This window comes from Martes martes (assembly GCF_963455335.1).
Source record: "Martes martes genome assembly, chromosome: 15".
In the NCBI taxonomy this organism is placed as follows: domain Eukaryota; kingdom Metazoa; phylum Chordata; class Mammalia; order Carnivora; family Mustelidae; genus Martes; species Martes martes.
Window position 1 is genome coordinate 62,120,488 of NC_137903.1, and position 19,745 is coordinate 62,140,232.

At 41.9% G+C, this 19,745-nt stretch overlaps 1 protein-coding gene across 2 annotated transcripts in view; it reads right to left on the minus strand.

Annotated features, from left to right (window-relative positions):
- Positions 1-18,385, minus strand: part of KMO (kynurenine 3-monooxygenase) — a 46,578-nt gene extending 28,193 nt beyond the window's left edge. For both annotated transcript variants that reach the window (XR_013967984.1, XM_080824046.1), the window contains exons 1-3: positions 18,264-18,385; positions 434-503; positions 44-141 (exon numbers count right to left, since the gene is read on the minus strand). Coding sequence is in view for 1 of the 2 variants with exons in the window: in XM_080824046.1 (XP_080680172.1) it covers positions 44-141; positions 434-503; positions 18,264-18,317 (222 nt within the window). In the remaining variant the exon portion in view is untranslated. The remainder of the gene's footprint in view (positions 1-43; positions 142-433; positions 504-18,263) is intronic.
- Positions 18,386-19,745: the final 1,360 nt, after the last annotated feature.

Consider the following 19,745-nt stretch of genomic DNA (forward strand, 5'->3'; position numbering starts at 1 on the left):
GGCAAGTATTATCTTTTACAAGGAAAAGGCATTAACAAGGTACCTGATCTTCCAGGCCAATGGCGTTCAAGGCTTGCTGTCCTCTATAAGAAAGGGCCAAGTTAATGCTTCTTCCCCGTGCAAATTTAGCCACTCGGATATCTAAGACATTGAAAGTAGACTCCGTATTATATCTTAAGACAGGATAAGAATACAGGACCTGAAGAACTGGTGTAATCAGAACCAAATTAAAAGAACTGTTATCTCCTTTAAAGAAAACACTAATAGTTGTGATTTTGTATTAAATTAAATTTAGATAGCTGAGGCTGCAAAAAAACAAAACAAAACAAAACTAAGCTCCTCTTCCCCAAAAAAACTTTCTTTTTAAAATCTAAAGAGAAAGATGTCAGAGAATCAGAATTTTCACAGCTCACGATTTTCAGTATTGTCTTACCTTCCCTAGCTTCATACACGTCAACTTGGAAATTCCTCTTTGCAAAGAAGCATGCATTTAATGATCCAACCTGAGAATCAAAGCAGGTTTTTTTCATATTTTTATTTGATTCCACAAATATAGGGAATTTTTACTGGCAAAATGCAACATTGTGCGCAGTGATACTTGTATTAGCCTTGGCTGTGCAACTGATTTACTTAATCCCTAGCGGAAAGTATTGTTTTCAAAAATAATGGGATGAACTCAAGATTAAATGGTATGATTTCAGAGGTAACTTTGGTGTTTTTCTTTTTTAAATTTTTTATAGTGAAATATAACTTTCATACAGAAAGATCATGTGTCCATTTTATAGAATACTTAGAAAGCAAACATCCATATAACTACCACTCGGGGTGAAAACAGAGTATCACAGCCCACCCTCCATAGCTCCCACCACCTGCTCTCCAGCTATGACCTCCAACCTTTCACCTAGGAGTAAATGTTATTCTGACTCTGGTAATAACCCATCCTTGCCTTTGAATCACATAATTAGAATCATACTTGTGTATCTTCTCTATTTAACTCAACAAAATGCTTCTGAGATTCATCTAGATGATTGTACATAAACTCCAGGCCATCCACTTCATTGCTCTATGGTTCTTCATTGCATACAATCTCAGGTTATTTAGCTGTTGTGCTGTTGAAGGACATTAGTTTCTGGTCTGAGGATATTCTTCCCATGTTTACTGATATGTAATTGACATTATATAACATTGTATAATGTTACATTATACACATTTAATATATACAATATAATGATTTGATAAATGTTTATATTATGAAATGATGGCCTGGGGATATTATTAACAACACTGCAGGAATGAGAGACTACCTCACACCAGTCAGAATGGCTAAAATGAACTCAGGAAACATCAGATGTTGGCGAGGATGCAGAGAAAAGGGAACCCTTCTCCATTGTTGGTGGAAATGCAAGCTGGTGCAGCCACCCTGGAAAACAGTATGGGGGTTCCTCAAGAAGTTAAAAATAGAGCTACTCTACACCCCAGCAATTGCACTACTGAGTATTTACCCCAAAGATACAGATGTAGTGATCCGAAGGGGCACGTGCACCCGAATGTTTATAGCAGCAATGTCCACAATAGCCAAACTATGGAAAGAGCCCAGATGTCCATCAATAGGTGAATGGACAAAGAAGATGTGGTACACACACACACAGACACACACAAAGGAATATTACTCAGCCATCAAAAAAGAAATCTTGCCAGAAATGACATGGATGGAACTAGAGGGTATTATGTTAAGTGAAATAAGTCAGAGAAAGACAAATAACATATAATTTCACACATATATGGAATTTAAGAAAAAAAATAAATGAACAGAGGGGAAGGGGGGAAATAAAATGAGATAAAATCAGAGAGGGAAAAAAAGCCCTATAAGACTTCTAACTATAGGAAACAACCTGAGGGTTGCTGGACAGGAGGTGGGTGAGGGAACAAAGTGGGTAATGGGCATTAAGGAGGGCACTTGATGGAATGAGCACTGGGTGTTATATGCAAATGATGAATCACTGACCTCTACCTCTGGAACTAATAATATACTATATGTTAATTGATTTTAAATTAAAAACAAAACAAAACAAAACAAAGCTGCAGGGGTGCCTGTGTGTCTCTGTCAGTTAAACTTCCGACTCTTGATCTCAGCTCAGGTCATGATCTCAGGGTCTTGAGTTGATCCCAGAGTTGGGTTCTACCCTGTGCATGGAGCCTGCTTAAGGTTCTCCCTCTCCCTCTCTTCTGCCCCTTCCCCTGCTCACTCACTGTCTCTCTCTCTCTCTTTCTCAAAAATAAATAAAAAGCAATGCTGCAAAGAATATTTTTGTACCTGTATCCTAGTACACACCTGTGTAATTTTTCTCTAGGTTTTTATACATGGAAGCTTTATCCCTGGTCAAAGGTTTATGTATCTTCACATTTATTATGTCAACGTGTTTCGAAATTTTGTATCAACATGTTTTCTTACCAGCAGCTTCCAAGAATCTATCTTTGTCAGCACTTGGCGTTCTCAAACTTTTAAATCTTGCGGTAGACAGGTAAAATAGGAATGTGTGTGGTTTTAATTTGCACATGACTGATTGCTAAAAAGGTTAACCTCTTTTTCATATACTGACTGGCTATTTGGATCTCTTCCCCAAGGAAGTCTTCCTTGAGTTCCTTGAGGGCTACACGCTTTTCCTTTGAAAAATGTTGGGGGTTGACTTGTGTACCCCCGAGCTCACATTGTGCAGTCCTACCCTGGTACCTTAGGGTATGACTTCTTTGAAGAGAGGGTCTTTACAGAGATAATTGAGTTAAAATTAGGTCATTAGGATTGGCCCTAACCCAACTGGTGTCCTTCTATAAAGGGAATTTGGACATTGACATCAGAGAGGGAAGATGATATTAAGAGACATGGGAAGAAGCTGGGCCTCTATAAGCCCAGGAGAGAGGCCTGGAACACATCCCTCTCTCACAGTCCTCAAGAGGGACCGATATGGCGACGCTTTGATCTTGAACTTCTAGCCTCTAGGACTGTGAGGTTATAACAATCTGTTCTTTAAGCAGCTTGGTTTGTGATACTTTGTTACGGCAGCCCCCAGAAAATAATACCAAGAGCTTATCCCGATTGAAATTTCACATCTGTAAGGTGATTGTGTGGTCAATATCTGTCTACCCCAGTGGGCTGCAAACTGGTTTGCTTACCATTTGATCCCTAGCCTCTATGTGTCTGCAACATAATAAGTACCTGATCAGTATTTGTCAAATGTAGAAATGAATGAGAGATTACATTGTTAAATAAAATTTGTAATGAAACCAAGTCAAAATTTATTGACCATTTATGATGTATGATTTAATCTACTAAACTTTATAAATCTAAAGATTAAAGGTTATCCAGCTAAGTCCTTGGGCTCAATGACACCTAATTCAGTTAAGAAGAGACAAACAGATAAGCCAATCAATACTTACTTAGCAAGCCACTTTTGAGTATAAAGGCCCACTTTTTACGTAATAATTTTGCAGATCTCCAGCGTTACTTAAATTTTTAATATGGGTGGTTAAAAAATACATAATGAATTTAATCATTAAACATTTACATATACTGGGGCACCTGGTGTCTCAGTTAGTTAAGCATATGACTTTGGCTCAGGTCATGATCTCAGGGTCCTGGTATCCATGCTCAGCGGGGAGTAGACTTGTCCCTCTGCCCCTCCCTCTTACTTGCGCTCCCTCTCTCTCTCTCAAATAAATAAAAATCTTTTACATATACTTTAATAGTAATTATAGTTGACTCTTGAACAACATGGGGCTTAGGGGTGTTGACCCCCTGTACAGGTGAAAATCCACCTAGGACTTTTGACTCCCTGAAAACTACTTCCGCTTCCTGCCTTTTGGAAGCCAGTGATCACGGGAAAATTAAAAATCAGGAAGCTGTCACATAATGAAAAACCCAAACCACAGGGACAGGCCACTTGTAGCCGTTCTGAGTTCTTTACTCGCCAACATCCCACAGCAAGTACCTCCATGGGAGTCTGCCATCTTGGACATTCAGCCTGGTCAAGCTCTCTGATGATGGCAGCCAGATGACAGACCATCCTCAGAAACACAAGGCATAGGGATAGAGTGTTGTTTTAGGCCACTAGGTTTTGGAGTGGTTTGTTACATAGCAACAGGTAGCCAGAACAAAGGGATTGGTAAAACAAGCTTCCTGGAAAACATTACTTTTGAGTTGAGCTTTTAGAGTGAGACTATTTTGACATGTAGAGGGAAAGCAAGTTGATAAAGACTAAGAATCCTTTTGGAAATTTAAAAACAACTCTCAAGAGATACAGAAAAATTATTACTTGACAAATATTTATTGATTCCCAAGTATTACAAGATTCCTTGCTAGGCATTAAAAGTGGTCCAGAGAAAATAGCGGCCCTCAGGGAGTTCACGGTCCTGTCTAGGTCTTCATTTTTTCTAATATTATTTGTATATTTACATTTAATAGACATATACATTAATTTTTTCCTATGTACCGTCCCTGTGCTAAGTGCTAGAGATACAACAGACAGCAAGTTAAACGCAGGCTTCTCAAGAGGATTAGACTTGATCATAACACCACATGATCAGCAGTATGAAAACGAACCCTCAAGCCCGGTTAGGGATGTGGAATGGGATGGGGTATGACTTCCTGGAAAAAAACAAACTATAAACTGAGACTGAAAGAATGTGCCAAATAAGGGTGGGTGAGTCAAGAGGAGGGTTGTAAGTAGAAGGAGCACATGACAAAGATTGACAGTATCGACTAGAAAGAAGGAAACAGAGAGATGGCGTTTAGGAAATAATAACACTCATGCACGATAGCCACGAAGTGGTTGTTATGTTCAGCACTCTACTCGACTTCATCTTTTCAGCCTTATGAAGGAGGTACTGCTGTTTTCTTGTCCTACAGGCACTGTCACTGAGGCACAGAGAGGTGAAGTATCTTACCTAAGACAACACAGCTAGTGAGGGCTGGAGTTGGGGTGGAGATTCAAGTGGATCCGGTCTGGTTCCAGAACATGAGCTCTTCATCAATAAATTAGAAGTGTGTCTGAATACCATTGAAGATACAGTTGAAGGTGAAGACTATGAATTTATAGTGACACCGAGATGTGAGGTTAGGTTATATTTTTTCTTACAGCATTGGGCTGCTTGGATTTCTCTACAGAGGATTGAAACCAAGCAGGGTGGGTTTTGGCCATGTGGATGGGTTGGAAAGCAAGGACTTGAAGATTTTAGGTGGCTTGAGGGACAATAACACCAAGTTGGATGAAGTGGAAGGAAGACAGAGGAAGGCTTCTGAACAGGGAGAAGTAGGCGGCCCCCGTGAAGAGCAGTTGTAGCGCCAGCAACTGAGGGAGGGAATTAGGAGGTTTTTAATCAGAGTCTGAGGTCCAGCTCTATTACATTAGATGGGGCAGTTCTGTGGGATGATAAGGTCCAACCCCAACATGGGTCATGGGACTTGGAGGCTGAAGTCTGGTGGAAATGGAAGATACTGGAAGCATGCAGGTCAAGGACAAGGGGCTAGAGATTCATGTGGGTCAACAATGTCAACTTTGATCATCACTAAGGGTGATGGCAGTGTTGGGGTATAGATAAAAGATGAGGTAAATGTGCGGAAGTCTTCAGGACTTAGGGGAAGTGGCTCAGGGGTTGACCGATGGCAACAAGAGGGAGGATGGCTTTGGAAGGGAAGGTAGCAGTGAGACATGGGAGAGAAAACTCACAGAGCTAGCTGGGGGCACATCTGGGAGGTGGGAGGCCTCAGAGGTTCTCAGCAGCTCCCTGGTATATGTGGGGGCTGAGGAGGGGGCCGTGCACTTGGTCAGAGTTTAGGGCCTATTGGTCAGGCCAGGTGTAGGCACAGGCAGACCCAATTCCTCTTCTATTTCCTCCAGTTTTTACTGCTCTGCTCCAAGGCGCCTTGACATCGAGCACCTATGTTTGTGTTTTGTTTGGTTTCTCTTGGGTTTTTTGTTTTTTAAATAATCCAGTGATTCAAGCATGAGCTCCTCTCACCATTCACTGATACTGTGGCCACCAAACTTTGTTCCTATCATTCTGTTTCTGTAGACTGATGATAGTTATTTTAAGAACTTAGTCCCTCTTTAAACCATGAAGTATGTGGAAAGGTTTCAAATTTAATTTTTGCAAAGCAATACATATTTTTAATATTATGTAAGGCCAACCAAGAAATCCATGTTCAATTGTTTTGTTAAAAGAAATACGCCAGGGTTGGGGTGGGGGATGGACAAACGGATCATACTCTGTATGACACCCTAATGGTACCTTCATGTCACCATGCATTTGTCCAAATACACAGAATGCAGCTCAATGTACACTACGGACTTTGAGGGGCGACGTGTCCATGTAGGGTCATCACTTGCACAAAATATCCCACTCTGGGGGAAGATGTTGATAATAGGGGAGGCTACTATGTGTGGGAGGTGGAGATATTGGAAAATCTCTATACCTTCCCCTTGATTTCGCTGTGAACCTAAAACTGCTCTAAACAAAAATCATAATAAATAAACCAGTTCACCCTGTGCAGCCACTCCTGAAATTATGAGCTCATTAACGGTTAGAATTGATGTGTCAGAAGAGATCATGGCAAATTGCATTCCTTTTAATCCCTCCATCTGGTTGCTTTCAATTCCTTAATCTGAAATGACTTCCTCTCTGATTGCTGGCATCACCTTCCCAACAGGGGTCAAGCCGTCTCAACCAACAGCATGACTTGGTGCCCGGCACAGAATACTGTGTGTCTCAACAGCTTTTCCATCACTTCTCACTCTTTTCCAGCACAGCCCTGGACCCTTTTATGTTTCACTAATCACAGCTCCTTTGATTTCAACCACAGAGGATTTCCTCCTGGTAAACACAAACATCTTAAATCTCTTTCTTCCTTCTCTGCTTCTTTTGATTCATGAAAACTTGCCAGTCTATCTACATTCCTTCCATGTGTGTGTTAAAGAATATCTAATAAAGGCAATAGCACTAGCCAGTTGGCTTTACGGAAAAGGAAACTGAAAGGTTACGGTGAAATTGATACAATAAAATTAATCTCTTCCAAAGGCTAAATTGTTCTGTGGCATTTAGGAAACAATTAAGGAAGCAATTAAAGGCTGAGTGGAGTCAGTCTCCATTTAGGAAAGGAGAGAGGCTTCAGAAGCTCCCCCTTTCTGCCACAGCCTGTAACACTCAGGGCTCCTCTCATGGTGGGGAGCGGGACGGGGAGGGATACTGATCAGGAGACCCGCAGGGTCAGGAATGTTGGAATAAAGCTACATGAAGTAATTTGGAAGTAAGGTTAAATATGATCTTGGTTCTTGAAAAATCAAGTGCTGGAGAGAATGAGGGCCAGGAGCAGCTCTTGCGCACCACTAGCAAAGACCTCGTCAACCACATCTCTGGCAAATCTGCCTTGTCTCCTCAGGGCATGTGCTCGGGAGACACATGGCAGAATGTTCAGAAGAGCACTTTTCATAACAGACAAACAGAAACACTGGAAACAGCCCAAACGGCCATCAGGGAGGAGTGAACAAATCAATTACGGTGTATTCACACAACAAAAGGCAAAGATATGAATATTTTAGTAATGCTATAAATGAAAAGAGTTAAGTCCCAGATGACTTCATCCTGCATGATACTCTGACAAAATAAGGATGAGTAAAGCTGAATCCCAGATACATGTATCTACATAATTTTTAGGAGTATGTATATTATTTACATGTACATGTATGAGATAAATATATCGTCTATACATAAAACACACACACGCACATATGCAAGAGAATGATAAACACAAGATTCCAGGCTCATATGCTTACAATGGGTGAGGGAAAACAAAGGTTAATACAAGTCACCAGCGATGTGCTGATTCTAGGGTTGAGTGGCAAGTTCAGTTACTGATGCGGCTTTTTAATATTCATTTTAAAAAGTCAATAAAAGTCTTCTCCAAGACCACGATATGTTCAGAGTTTGTTCTGAAATAAAGATTATAATTCCAGGGGCGCCTGGGTGGCTCAGTCGGTTAAGCGTCTGTCTTCAGCTCAGGTCATGATCCCAGGGTCCTGGGATCGAGGGCCGTATTGGGCTCCTTGCTCGGTGAGAAGCCTGCTTCTCCCTCTGCCTGCTGGTCCCCCTGCTTGTGTTCTCTCTCTCTCTCTATCACAAATAAGTAAATAAAATCTTTAAAACAACAACACAAAGATTGTAATTCCAATTCTGTGTAACTAAAGTTGGACTAAAATAAAAGAAAAGCATACCGGTAGATAGCATAATGGTCCAACCAGAAGGATTAGTAACATGGCTAATGAAGTGCTTTTCCCACTTTACTTTTATTTCCCCTCCTCGCTTTCTACAAAATGTGCTTCATGGGGACGGTCTGCTCAGTAGGAAGGCTTATTAGACATGAAGATACAAACGGGAAGGAAAACGTGCGTACACCACGGCGAGCCCACCACAAACTCTCCGTTAAGGCTCAGCCGGCTTCTGAGCATAACCAGAGATGAGGGTGGTGAGGGGAGAGAGGAAATGGGACAGGGCTGGACCCTTGGGAACAATCCGCACTTTCTGTGATGGGCGTTCTGGGAGTTCTGCCTTGACAGGGGTAGGACAGCTCTCTCAAGTTCACGGGCAATGATGAAACGTCTATTTGTTCTGAGGCATCCGAAGTCCACAAGAGTAGATTGTTTTGATCATAGAATAATCTGCAAATTAAAAGCTTCCTTTTTAAAGATTTTATTCATTTATTTATTTGACAGACAGAGATCACAAGGAGGCAGAGAGGCAGGCAGAGAGAGGGGGAAGCAGGCTCCCTGCCCAGCAGAGAGCCCGATGCGGGGCTCGATCCCAGGACCCTGAGATCATGACCCGAGCTGAAGGCAGAGGCTTAACCCACTGAGCCACCCAGGTGTCCCTGCAAATTGAAAGCTTTAGTAACAACTAGTCTAGCCTGTTTGTGCATAAGCAGAGCTCTGAGGAGATTCCTCGGTTACATAATTCCGGTTTGACCCAGTTGTTCTGTTTTTCTGCCTTCTTTTCATGTCTCCTCTTACTTCCTTCTCTGTAAGTCATGGGTTTTGGTTGACCCCACCCTGGTCTGCTCTATGGGCACCTAACTTACCATTTAGAACATTGTTTGAAAACTTCTTCTATGTAAATGCTCCAGTGTTTCGATGGCCTGCCTTTTTTTTTTTAAATATTTTATTTATTTGTTTAAGTGACACAGAGAGTGAGCACAGGAGCCGTGGGGAGGGAGAGGGAGTGGTATAGAGGGAGAGGGAGAAGCAGATTCCCCGATGAGCAGGAAGCTGGTCTCAGGGCTCTATCCCAGGACCCAGGGATTAAGACCTGAACCAAAGGCAGAAGCTTAACACCAAACCATCCAGGTGCCCCACGGGCAGCCTGCTTTTATCAAGAGGATTTGCCAAATTTCTGTGGGTTCCCATGTGACCTCTCCAGCAATGATCATTCAGGTGTCCAATGATAATGAGAAAACTGTACCTTTTAATTTATAAATGCTGGTCCTAGTAGGAAGGGGCACTGCAACTATAAAAATGTCATGCATTTTATGCCTCATGATTATAATGTGTTTGAAATTAACCCGATAGTATGTCAAACACGTGTCAACTCCTTTTGACTTTATGAAGTGTATAAAACTCTCCCTAAGATTCCTAGGCTTTTCTGAGTTTGTCCCCAAACAGAAAAGCCTGTTTATACCTCCCACTCATCCAACTATATTTTGATTTCTCAAGAATTTGATCTTTGAACATATGAATGGAATGAAAAGAACCAGAATGTTAACTGCACTTTCCATGAAATAAGCACATAAAAATGTCTTCACACTTTGTTAGTAATGATTCCATCTGCTAGAATTGCATATGTTCTGAGTTTGTATATTCAAACCTTACCCTGAATATGCCAGCTTGTATCACCTGGACTTGGTCTTTGAGGGCAAGCAGCAGTCTCAACCCTCCTCCCTTCATGATGCTTTCTGTGGGGGTTCTTGGGACTTTTTCTCCAGCCTTGATCCATCTCGTGAACTCATCTCTGACTAGCAAACCTCTTTCTACCTGGGGGGTCTTACAGGTTTCTCCATCTCAATGTGCCTCAAATCCAACTTATTCCCCTCCCTCAAACTTCAAACCTCCTCCTCCTCCTTCTGGATTGCATAGCTTAGAGTCTGGCAGCGCTGCCTACTAGTTCACCCAACCAGGACACTTCAGGGAATGCTTAACATCCCGTTCTACTTGCCAATATACATTGAATTAGACAACAAGTCTTGTTGGTTCCCTTGAGCCTCTCTCAAAACAGACGCCCTACCCTACCCTCCATTCCCTTTTCAGGGCTCTCACGACCTTTCACCTGAACGATGGCATCGGCTTCCCAGTCTCTACCTATCCACGCCACTCTCCATAGACTGGGTGTCTCCGGAAACAAAAATGAGAGAATGCATTTTCTGTCTTATAGTCCTTTATTTTCTCCACAGAAATCTGCGGGGGAAAGTACCAAATTTTCAATATGACCTAAAAGATCCTTATATGTGACCCCAACCTCTCTTTTCATTCAGTTCATTCTTTGCCATTCCCTATCTGTAACAGGCATACCGAAGTCACTGCTTATTTCCTGAATATACCACTCATTTTTACACTTTAGATGCCTTTCAATACAATGTTCCCTTTGCCTGAACAATCCTTTCCTGCTTTCTCCATCTGGAAAAGGTTATGTCTTCTTTTAAGACTCATATTCTCAGGCGCCTGGGTGGCTCAGTGGGTTAAAGCCTCTGCCTTCAGCTCAGGTCATGATCCCAGGGTCCTGGGATCAAGCCCCACATCGGGCTCTCTGCTCGGTGGGGAGCCTGCTTCCCCCTCTCTCTCTGCCTGCCTCTCTGCCTGCTTGTGACCTTTCTCTGTCAAATAAATAAAGAAAATCTCTAAAAGAAAAAAAGACTCATGTTTTCAGTACAATTCTTCTTTTTTTTTTCTTTTTTAAATATTTTATTTATTCATTTGACAGACAGAGATCACAGGTAGGCAGAGAGGCAAGCAGAGAGAGAGGAGGAAGCAGGCTCCCCGCTGAGCAGAGAGCCCGATGTGGGGCTCGATCCCAGGATGCCGGGATCACGACCCGAGCCGAAGGCAGAGGCTCAACCCACTGAGCCACTCAGGCGCCCCTCAGTACAATTCTTCTTGATACCTCTCTTCCTCCAAAAGACATATTTGCCTTTTCTTCTGTAATTCCACAGATGTGTGTATGGATATATGTGTTTTGATACCTTCTACAAAGAACTGAATTATTACATTCCTGTCTGACTTTCCCACAGGCTGTAAGTGCCCTGAGAATAATAATTTTTCTAAGACTTATATTTTATCACTCTATCTATTTCTAGTCCAAACCATAATACCTGATACTTAGTAAGAACCCAGCATTTTTTAATTAAAAAAATAGAAAATTAGATAAACATGAAGGAAAAAAGTAATGCTCCACAATCTTACAATGTTAAAATTTTCTATGGATATAAATTATTGGATATTTATGGATATATATTATATATCCATATATAATCATATATGGGTATATATTATATATATAAAGTATTATATATAAATATATAATACTTCTTTTAAAAATGGCACCATGTCGTATATTTTATTTTGTGATTTTGTTTTAAAAAATAAATAGGATTCTGTGAATATATTTCCATGTCAGAAAATATTTTAAATCAGAACACGAAACAATCGCATTACCGTTCATTGTCTGCAATGCCCTTATATTTGGACATTGAAGTTATTTTATTTTAATTTAATTTAATTATATTTAATATGTAATTTTTTGGACTGCAGTAATGAAATGGTGCCCCGGCGGCGGCTGAGCCCCAGCACCAGGCGGAAATAAAGAGAACAGCAGAACGAACGCGGACAGAGAGGAGAGGAGGCAGGCAAACAAACGAGCTGGGGAGAGGAGGCTGCCAGCCTCGAGGGCTGGAGGAGTGGGTCTGATCTCTGGGTTGGTTTTTGGAAGAGCTGCAAAGCAGGTGGGAGAAACCGAGGGTGCGCGGGACGAGTTCTTTTTACAGTTTTGCTGTGAGTTTTGAACAGCCTCCAGACCGGGTGTTTCTGAGAGACCGTGTTAAAGATTCTTCATTGCATTTTGTTTTATTTTGAAGGACAGTTGTTTGTCTCAAGCCAATGCCTCCCTGAGACCAGCTTCAAGACAGGGGTAGCTGGCCTCTTTGAGTGGACAGATTCATGGGCAGACGCACGCGTGGATATGGACTGACTGACTGACCATATCTGGGGCCAAATGACAAGGAAAGAAAAACAGGCAGTTAAGTTTTGAGCTGCCTCAAGGTCCTGGTTTCATCTCTGGTGCGGCTCACAAGGCAGTACATGAAGCAGGCTCTGAAGGGTGAGTTCTCTGTATCACACAGGTAACAGCCGGATTTACAAGACACCTTACCGATCTGTCTGGGTCGCAAAAAAATCTCAAGGCGTCAGTCGAACCTCCCAAAGCGGCAGAGATTCGGCTGAATGAGAAGGGAGACGGCTAGAATAAATTCCTCTGATGAGTCGGATCAGAGCACAAGGAAAGCTACACAAGAGATTGAGGAGAACGAGAGCATGGGACCAAGACTCGTCCTTAGCCTGGAGCAAATTCAGGATGACCTCTACAGCCACAGAGAAACCCACTCCCCTTCTGTTGGCAGAAGGTCCTCCATACTAGTGCAGAAGTGAAGCGAGTGTTTCTCACATACAGGGCTCAGCGTCTGGGGAGTGGAAATCAAGAGTGGAGTGAACAGAGTTTAATTTACTTTCTTATCAATAAAATAATAATATTATTTGCAGAAGAATGAAATAGAGGCCTTGACCCAAGACTATAAAACGTTCGATGGTTTCTGTGTGTCTAGGATATGGACTTTGGCAGAAGGGAAAATTCTGGGTGATATTTGATTTCTGTTTTTATAACGGCTAGATTAGAACAAAGCTAGAGATGAGTGGATACGAAGTGTGAAAAGGAAGCAGTCGAATTTTAGAGTTAAAAGACACAGCGATCTGGTGTTCTGAGGGATTTTCTGGGCTTCCAGCTGATGCCTTACCCTCACTATCAGAAGCTGCTTTGTCCCATTCAGGTGAGTAGAGTGTGAGCGGTGAGGTGGAGAGATCCTAGGAACCCAGGACGGAACACAGTCTAGAGCCAGCCCAGCATCAAGACCACTCTGACCCTATAAACCCGCAAGAGACTCCAGCGAATATGCCTGTGACACACTCTCCTAGAGTCAAGATGAAGTTGCTTCAAAGGCAATTTCATGAACAGAGGTCACTAACCTGACTCGAATCCTAGGAGACGGCACGATTATGGACACCAAGTCATACGGATCACAAATGTGTCTCCTCATTCTGATGGTTTGAATGACTTCACCCTCTCAATACTTTTCCAAGGAGAATTTTGCTGGTCGAACCCAGGGATGACGGATCACCAAACACTGTGTAGTGGGGCTGCTTGTGGGCAGGGAGACAGAAGAAAGGCTTCAAGGCTACCCTACGATACCTCTTTGAACGTGTGCTTGGACAGCAGGCTACAGCTGAGCCTGGAATCCTCAATAGCTCTTCCAGCTAAAGCTCTTGGCTTCCCCCCAAACATGAGGGCTCAAGGAACTGTAGCTGTTGCTGAAAGTGTCTCATGACTCTGCTCGTTTCTACCCCACAGGTAAATACTGCAAACAGTCAGCAGAAGCAGCATTTCTGAAAACCACGGACCTGAGTATGAACATAGCTTCAGATACCAGACAGGTTAGTTAGACTTTCTTTTGACTTCACTGGCTTGTCACTTTGTAAAAACAGGAAAGAGATCACTAACACAGAGTAAGAGCACTAATGTGGCCGTTTTCCTCCCCGCCTCCCTCCACCACCGGAGCCTACAGAATCAGAAAGCTACCCCCGTAGACTTTCTTCCAGCCTGAAAGGGAGTGGTTGCTTTTCAAATCTGTTTTCAATATCATCCTGCAAGGACTACATTCCTTATGACACCATTCTGGTGGAAAACATTGTCTTTCTTTTAATTGCCCACAACTTGTAAGCGCACGATTCCCCATTTCTGAAAGCAAACTCACGCACACAAAATATGTTAGTGTGTTTGACAGTATAAGGCACTGAGATAACCTTTATAAAAGGGAAGGGAGCGGGACCCAAAGATAAAACAATCTCAAGATTTAGAAAATAAAATATATTTTATGGGCAAATAAACCATGCATATGAATAACTTTTATAGGACACAGCATGTGATAAAGGCCAACAACTTTGTGGACATTTCCAGGAGAGAAGAGGTCTTCACAGGCTGAAATGACCCTTTTGTAATGACATTGGCCGGGGGGCTTGGGGAGCGGTGTTTCACACAAGGAGGAAAATGTCTAAGTTGATACAGTGATCTTTCTCAATATTCAGATTAAAGTTGTTGTGTTTTTTTTTTTTTTAAACTTTGACCAGCTTAAGATCGTGATTTCTTTTCTGTCACCTTTCATTTCTCAGTAAGAGTTCCTTCCTTGACCTGTTGATTTCTGACCTTCTTGAATTGAGAATAAATTAATTTCTTTAAAGAAAAGAAATTAATTGGTCTATCACGGGGTCAGATGATCTCTTACAGTGGGGCAAGGACAAATTCTTAGGGTGACTTTTCAGTGGGCAAGGCTACTACTGAAAAAAATAACGTGAATTCACTGTATCCTTTGGCCTTTTTTTTTTTTTTTTGAGATTTTCTTATTTATTTGAAAGAGAATGAGAATGAGTGGGAGGGACAGAGGGAGAGAGAATCTCAAGCAGACTCCACACTAAGTGGGAAGCCTGACTTCCCACTGATCAGGATCGATCTCTTGACCCTGAAATCAAGAGTTGGACACTTAACTGACTGCACCACCCAGGTGCCTTCCTTTGGACTTCAAAGGAAAAGTTCTCAATTCTGTTGCATTTTTCCCTTTAGGGGCTGGGGAGAGCCTTTAATGCGTTAGGCAGTGTAAGATACTAGGATATGGCCCATTGGCAGGAAGAGATTGGGAAAGGTGAAAAGAAAGACACAAGAAAGAAGTTGAGTGAGAAAATTAATTCATCCTCTGTGTTTTAATTTAACCTTCTTGAATTGCTTTATTTAATATTTTGTTTCATTATATGCTCAGTATTCAAGGTTTTGTCTATTGCGACATTTCCTTCTCATCCTGTCCTTAAGAGAGTTTTCCATCCCTCTCGTTCATTCATCTATCAAATATAACTAAATAATAACAGTAAGTCATATTGGACATGGTTCTAGGCACTGGAATACATTGGTAAATACAAGCTTGTGTTCTAGTTGGAGTAGATATTTAATAGGTTCAAATTCAAAAATAAATAAAGTATGTAATTTCTGGTACTGATGGATAATATTAAAAAAATAAAACATCAAACAGGGAAATGATGAAGCCAAGCAGGTAGCCAGGCTCAGTTCTAGTGGGGCCTTCGGTAAAGAGTTGGATTTTGTCTCATTTGCAACGGGAAACCATCACGAGGTATTGGCAAAGAGTTATAGTTACCAGACTTAGGTTTTAGAAGGATGGTTGCGGCTGCTAGGTGGAGAATGGACTGTCTGTGGATAAAAGTGGAAGCTGGGGGACCACACAGGAGGTGGATGAGGGGTGATGATGGTCTGGACGGGTGGTGGTAATGGCCAGAGTTGACACCGATGTTGGAGGTAGAGCCACGAAGGTTTACAGGTGGAGTAAAAGAAGAAGGGAGGTTTGCACATAAAATGAAAAGGGGACTCAAACACGATTCCTGGGCTTGAGCCTCTGCAATAAGGTGGATGAATTCCTTTGCAGAGGAATTTTAGTCAGTTTTTGTTTTGGGTTTTTTTCGGTTTTGGTTTTGTTTTGTTTTGTTTTGTTTTGTTTTGTTTTGTTTGGAGAGAGAGAGAGAGAGCGCGCGTGAGTGGGGACGAGGAGGAGAGTGAGAATCTTAAGTAGGCTCCACGCTCAGCACAGAGCTCAACTCAGGGCTGGATCTCACAACCCTGAGATCATGACTTGAGACAAAATCAAGAGTCAGGCACTTAACCAACTGAGCCACCCAGGTGCTTGGAATTTTAGTTGCTTCTACTGCACATCTTCTACGTTCCAGCACAGGTATGTGCTCAGATAATGAAGTGGTTATATGACAGAGACTTTAAGTGTTACTCAGCAAGAAATCCACGGGTGACGCCCACATTTTTATGCCTCCCCAAATCATATATGCAATCACGTATTTGTCACCTCCCCTTTGCTAAGAGGCATTCTAAGAGATGTCCCCGCTGCTCCCATAGTCTGAGTTTTGGACAAACACAACAGTGTCTTAACTAGTCTATCCTGTCTTAAAATTTTCCACTCCTTCTCCACACACTAGCTCAAGGGATCTTTTCAAAATCACAGCTCACGGGCGCCCGGGTGGCTCAGTGGGTTAAAGCCTCTGCCTTCGGCTCGGGTCATGATCCCAGGGTCCTGGGATCCAGTCCCACATCGGGCTCTCTGCTCAGCAGCGAACCTGCTTCCCTTCCTCTCTCTCTGCCTGCCTCTCTTCCTACCTGTGATCTCTGTCTGTCAAATTAAATAAAATCTTAAAAAAAAAAAAAATCACAGCTCACTTTCCTGCCTAATGTCCTCCCGTGGTTTCCCGTCATGCTCAGGGTGAAATCCAGTCTTCTTGCCCTGCCCTGTAAGACCTGAGGGGACCTGACTCTCAGCTCACCTTCCTCAGGAGCCCCTCTTCTCTAGCCTCACTCTCTCTGCCTTTCTGTCTGCTCCTTGAACACCTCAGGGTTTCTCTTCTAGATATTTCCTCTCTCTGAAATACTTTCTGTAGCCCCTCACAAGGTTGCTTTCTTCTATTCAGGTCTCTGGTCATATACTCCCCTTAGAGAGGCCGTCCCTGACCAGACTCTAAACAGATACCCGCAAAGACTTTCTGCAGTCCCGTCCTATTTGCATTTCTTTACAATGTCTATCTCTCACTGAAATGATTTATTTGTTTTCTTCTCCACTCTTTCACTTTCCAGGAATGTTCACCACTGTATTCCTAGTAACTAAAACAGTGTTGGCAAATAGTGGGCACGCAGTGACATTTTGGTGAATACATACATCTCACTTCCTGCAAGATTTTTATAGGAAAGACTTGGACTGAGACCCAGTATAAAGAAATGACAACATATGTCACAAGCATTGACCAACATGGCAGGTGACAGCATTCGTTAGCAAATTGAAATCTAAAACCAGAAATGTTAGAGGAACTGTCATAGTGCTTTGGGTGAAAAGCTCATAAGAAAGGCAGAACAAAAGACAAAAATTAGCATAGACTTGATAAATAAATGTGTGGTATGAACTACACTAATTTCTATGCAGCCTTGAACAGTGTCTGACATGTACTAGGCTCTTAAGAAATTTTTGTTGAAAAAAACAAAAGAAGAAGAAGAAATTTTTGTTGAGTAAATGAATAAATGAATACTTAGGAGTTAAAAGCCTATAAATGGGTAAAGCAAAGGCGAAAACAAAATGGTTAAGCTTTTACCAATGGTGATACTTTTTTATTCCAAGATAAGAGAGTTCTGTTGAGGGGGTTAAAACATAGTCTACTTGGGGCAGCGCCACATGAAACAGACCAGCTTGGTAAGATAACAAAGGCAGTGGATAAGAGACCCCTGCCACATCTTCTAGGTGTGGGGTAAGGCTCTGCAGTTCGTCTCTTGTGCCCAGTGACAGGGGAGCCTCTCATTCCACCACCTAACATGCTCTGTGGGATCACCCAAATAAGTCAGGACACCAAACAGGTGCTATTCCCCATGACCCAAATAAATAACTAGCCAACATCCTACATAACAATTTTGAATTCGCTTTTATTCTTATTATTAGTATAAACTGAGTATTCACCAAAGGAAGCAAACGCTTGGATTAAAATGACTACTAATTTCTGTTTTAAAAACATAACCAACATGGAGATACATCAAATTCAATTTGCCCTGATTTCTGTTCTTAAGAAATGCTAAACCAAAATGACCAGGGAAAACAGACACCTTTGTATTTAATGGAAATAAAAATACCTTTCACAGAAAAGAGCAAATTACCACTAATACCATATTTAAAATAGGTGTATTTAAATATCAGAGAAGTTTCACAAGAAGATGGACAGTTAGTGCAAGCGACTTATAATAATTATTAAGACTAATAATAATATAATTACCACTAACAGGAATAATGTATCCAAATAGAGTCTTACCAAGCCACCACCAATGACAGCTATTTTTTTCCTTGGAATGTCAGATGAATCCATAACTGCCAAAGTATTTCTGTGATTGTTGTACCTCCTGTCACAAAGGAGACTGTGTCTCCTGGCTGCTGATTCCTAGCCTTTATACTGCCCAGAGCCCTGTCCTGTGAGCCAGCTCTGTGTTTGAGCAGGGCTAATTTCCCCTTGAACTTAGAGGACAGCATTTAACTCCTTAGTGGCTCGAAGCACAATCAGCTCAACCTGAAGCAAAAAGAATTCACTGCAATAAACAAATTTTGAAAAATCCAGCCGCGTGAAGACAGCCACTCTCCGTCTTGCGTGTCAGACGGGGAATTTTTTTTAAAGCGTGGTCTTTCGGCTTTTCTTCTTCTGTTTTCTGCAGCATGGATATTTACTTTCTTTTTCATTCATGATTAACCATGAATGAAACTTCCCCCATCTGAAGTCCTAAAGCATCTTACACTTCTCTGGGAGAGTGAGGTCGTTTTGGTGTCACAACTGCTGTATGATTTATTCTGGTTATTAAAACCAGTCAGGAAGCACACCTCGAGGGTCCTCACGGATTGTCTCTAACAGACCGCCAGGAAGATTTTTTTTTTCCTCTAGTATTAATAGTCTCCCAAGCAAGATTTTGAATTTGTCACTAACCATACTTCCCTTTTTTGGCATCAGATGCTAGAAACTTTAGAATCTAATGTGTGCATTGACTCCAGGGGAGATGTTTAATGCTGTTCTTTAAAAAAAACTCAACCCTAAAAAAAATAAATTTAAAAAAAAAAAAAAAACAGGGGCGCCTGGGTGGCTCAGTGGGTTAAGCCTCTGCCTTCTACTCAGGTCATGATCTCAGGGTCCTGGGATCGAGCCCTACATCTGCCTCTCTGCCTGCCTCTCTGCCTACTTGTGATCTGTCTCTCTCTGTCAAATAAATAAATAAAATCTTAAAAACAAAACCAAAAACAAAAAACACCTCATCCCTGAATTCCTATGATCTCTCCACTTTGTCTTCTTTCATCCCATTTTATATGCATATTATTTATTTTGGGTGCATATTTGTGAATTGAGGGTTCTTGTGTGTTTTGTTGTTGTTGTTCTTTGATTTTTTTTTTTTTTTTCTGGAACATGATGTGTAAAATAAAGTAAGAATGACCACTTCCTCACCTCCTGGTAAGAGCAGGGAACCTGCTGGTTCCCCCCCCTCCCCCCCTCCCCCCTCCCCCCCCCCCCCGTGAGGGACTAGTTAAAAAACCATTGAACAGCGGCCCCTTGTGGACAAGGATGGTTAGCGTTGTTAGAAAAGTACTTTGCCCTTCGGCGTTTTTATTTACTTATTTTGAAAAGGTAATGCATTCACATGATATGAAATTCAAAAGACACAACAAAAGGGTCTTAGAGTAAATAAGTCTTCTGACCCTGTCCCTAGGCTTCCTGTTTCTCCTGCCCAGAGACAACCAGTGTTTTGGTGTCTGGGTC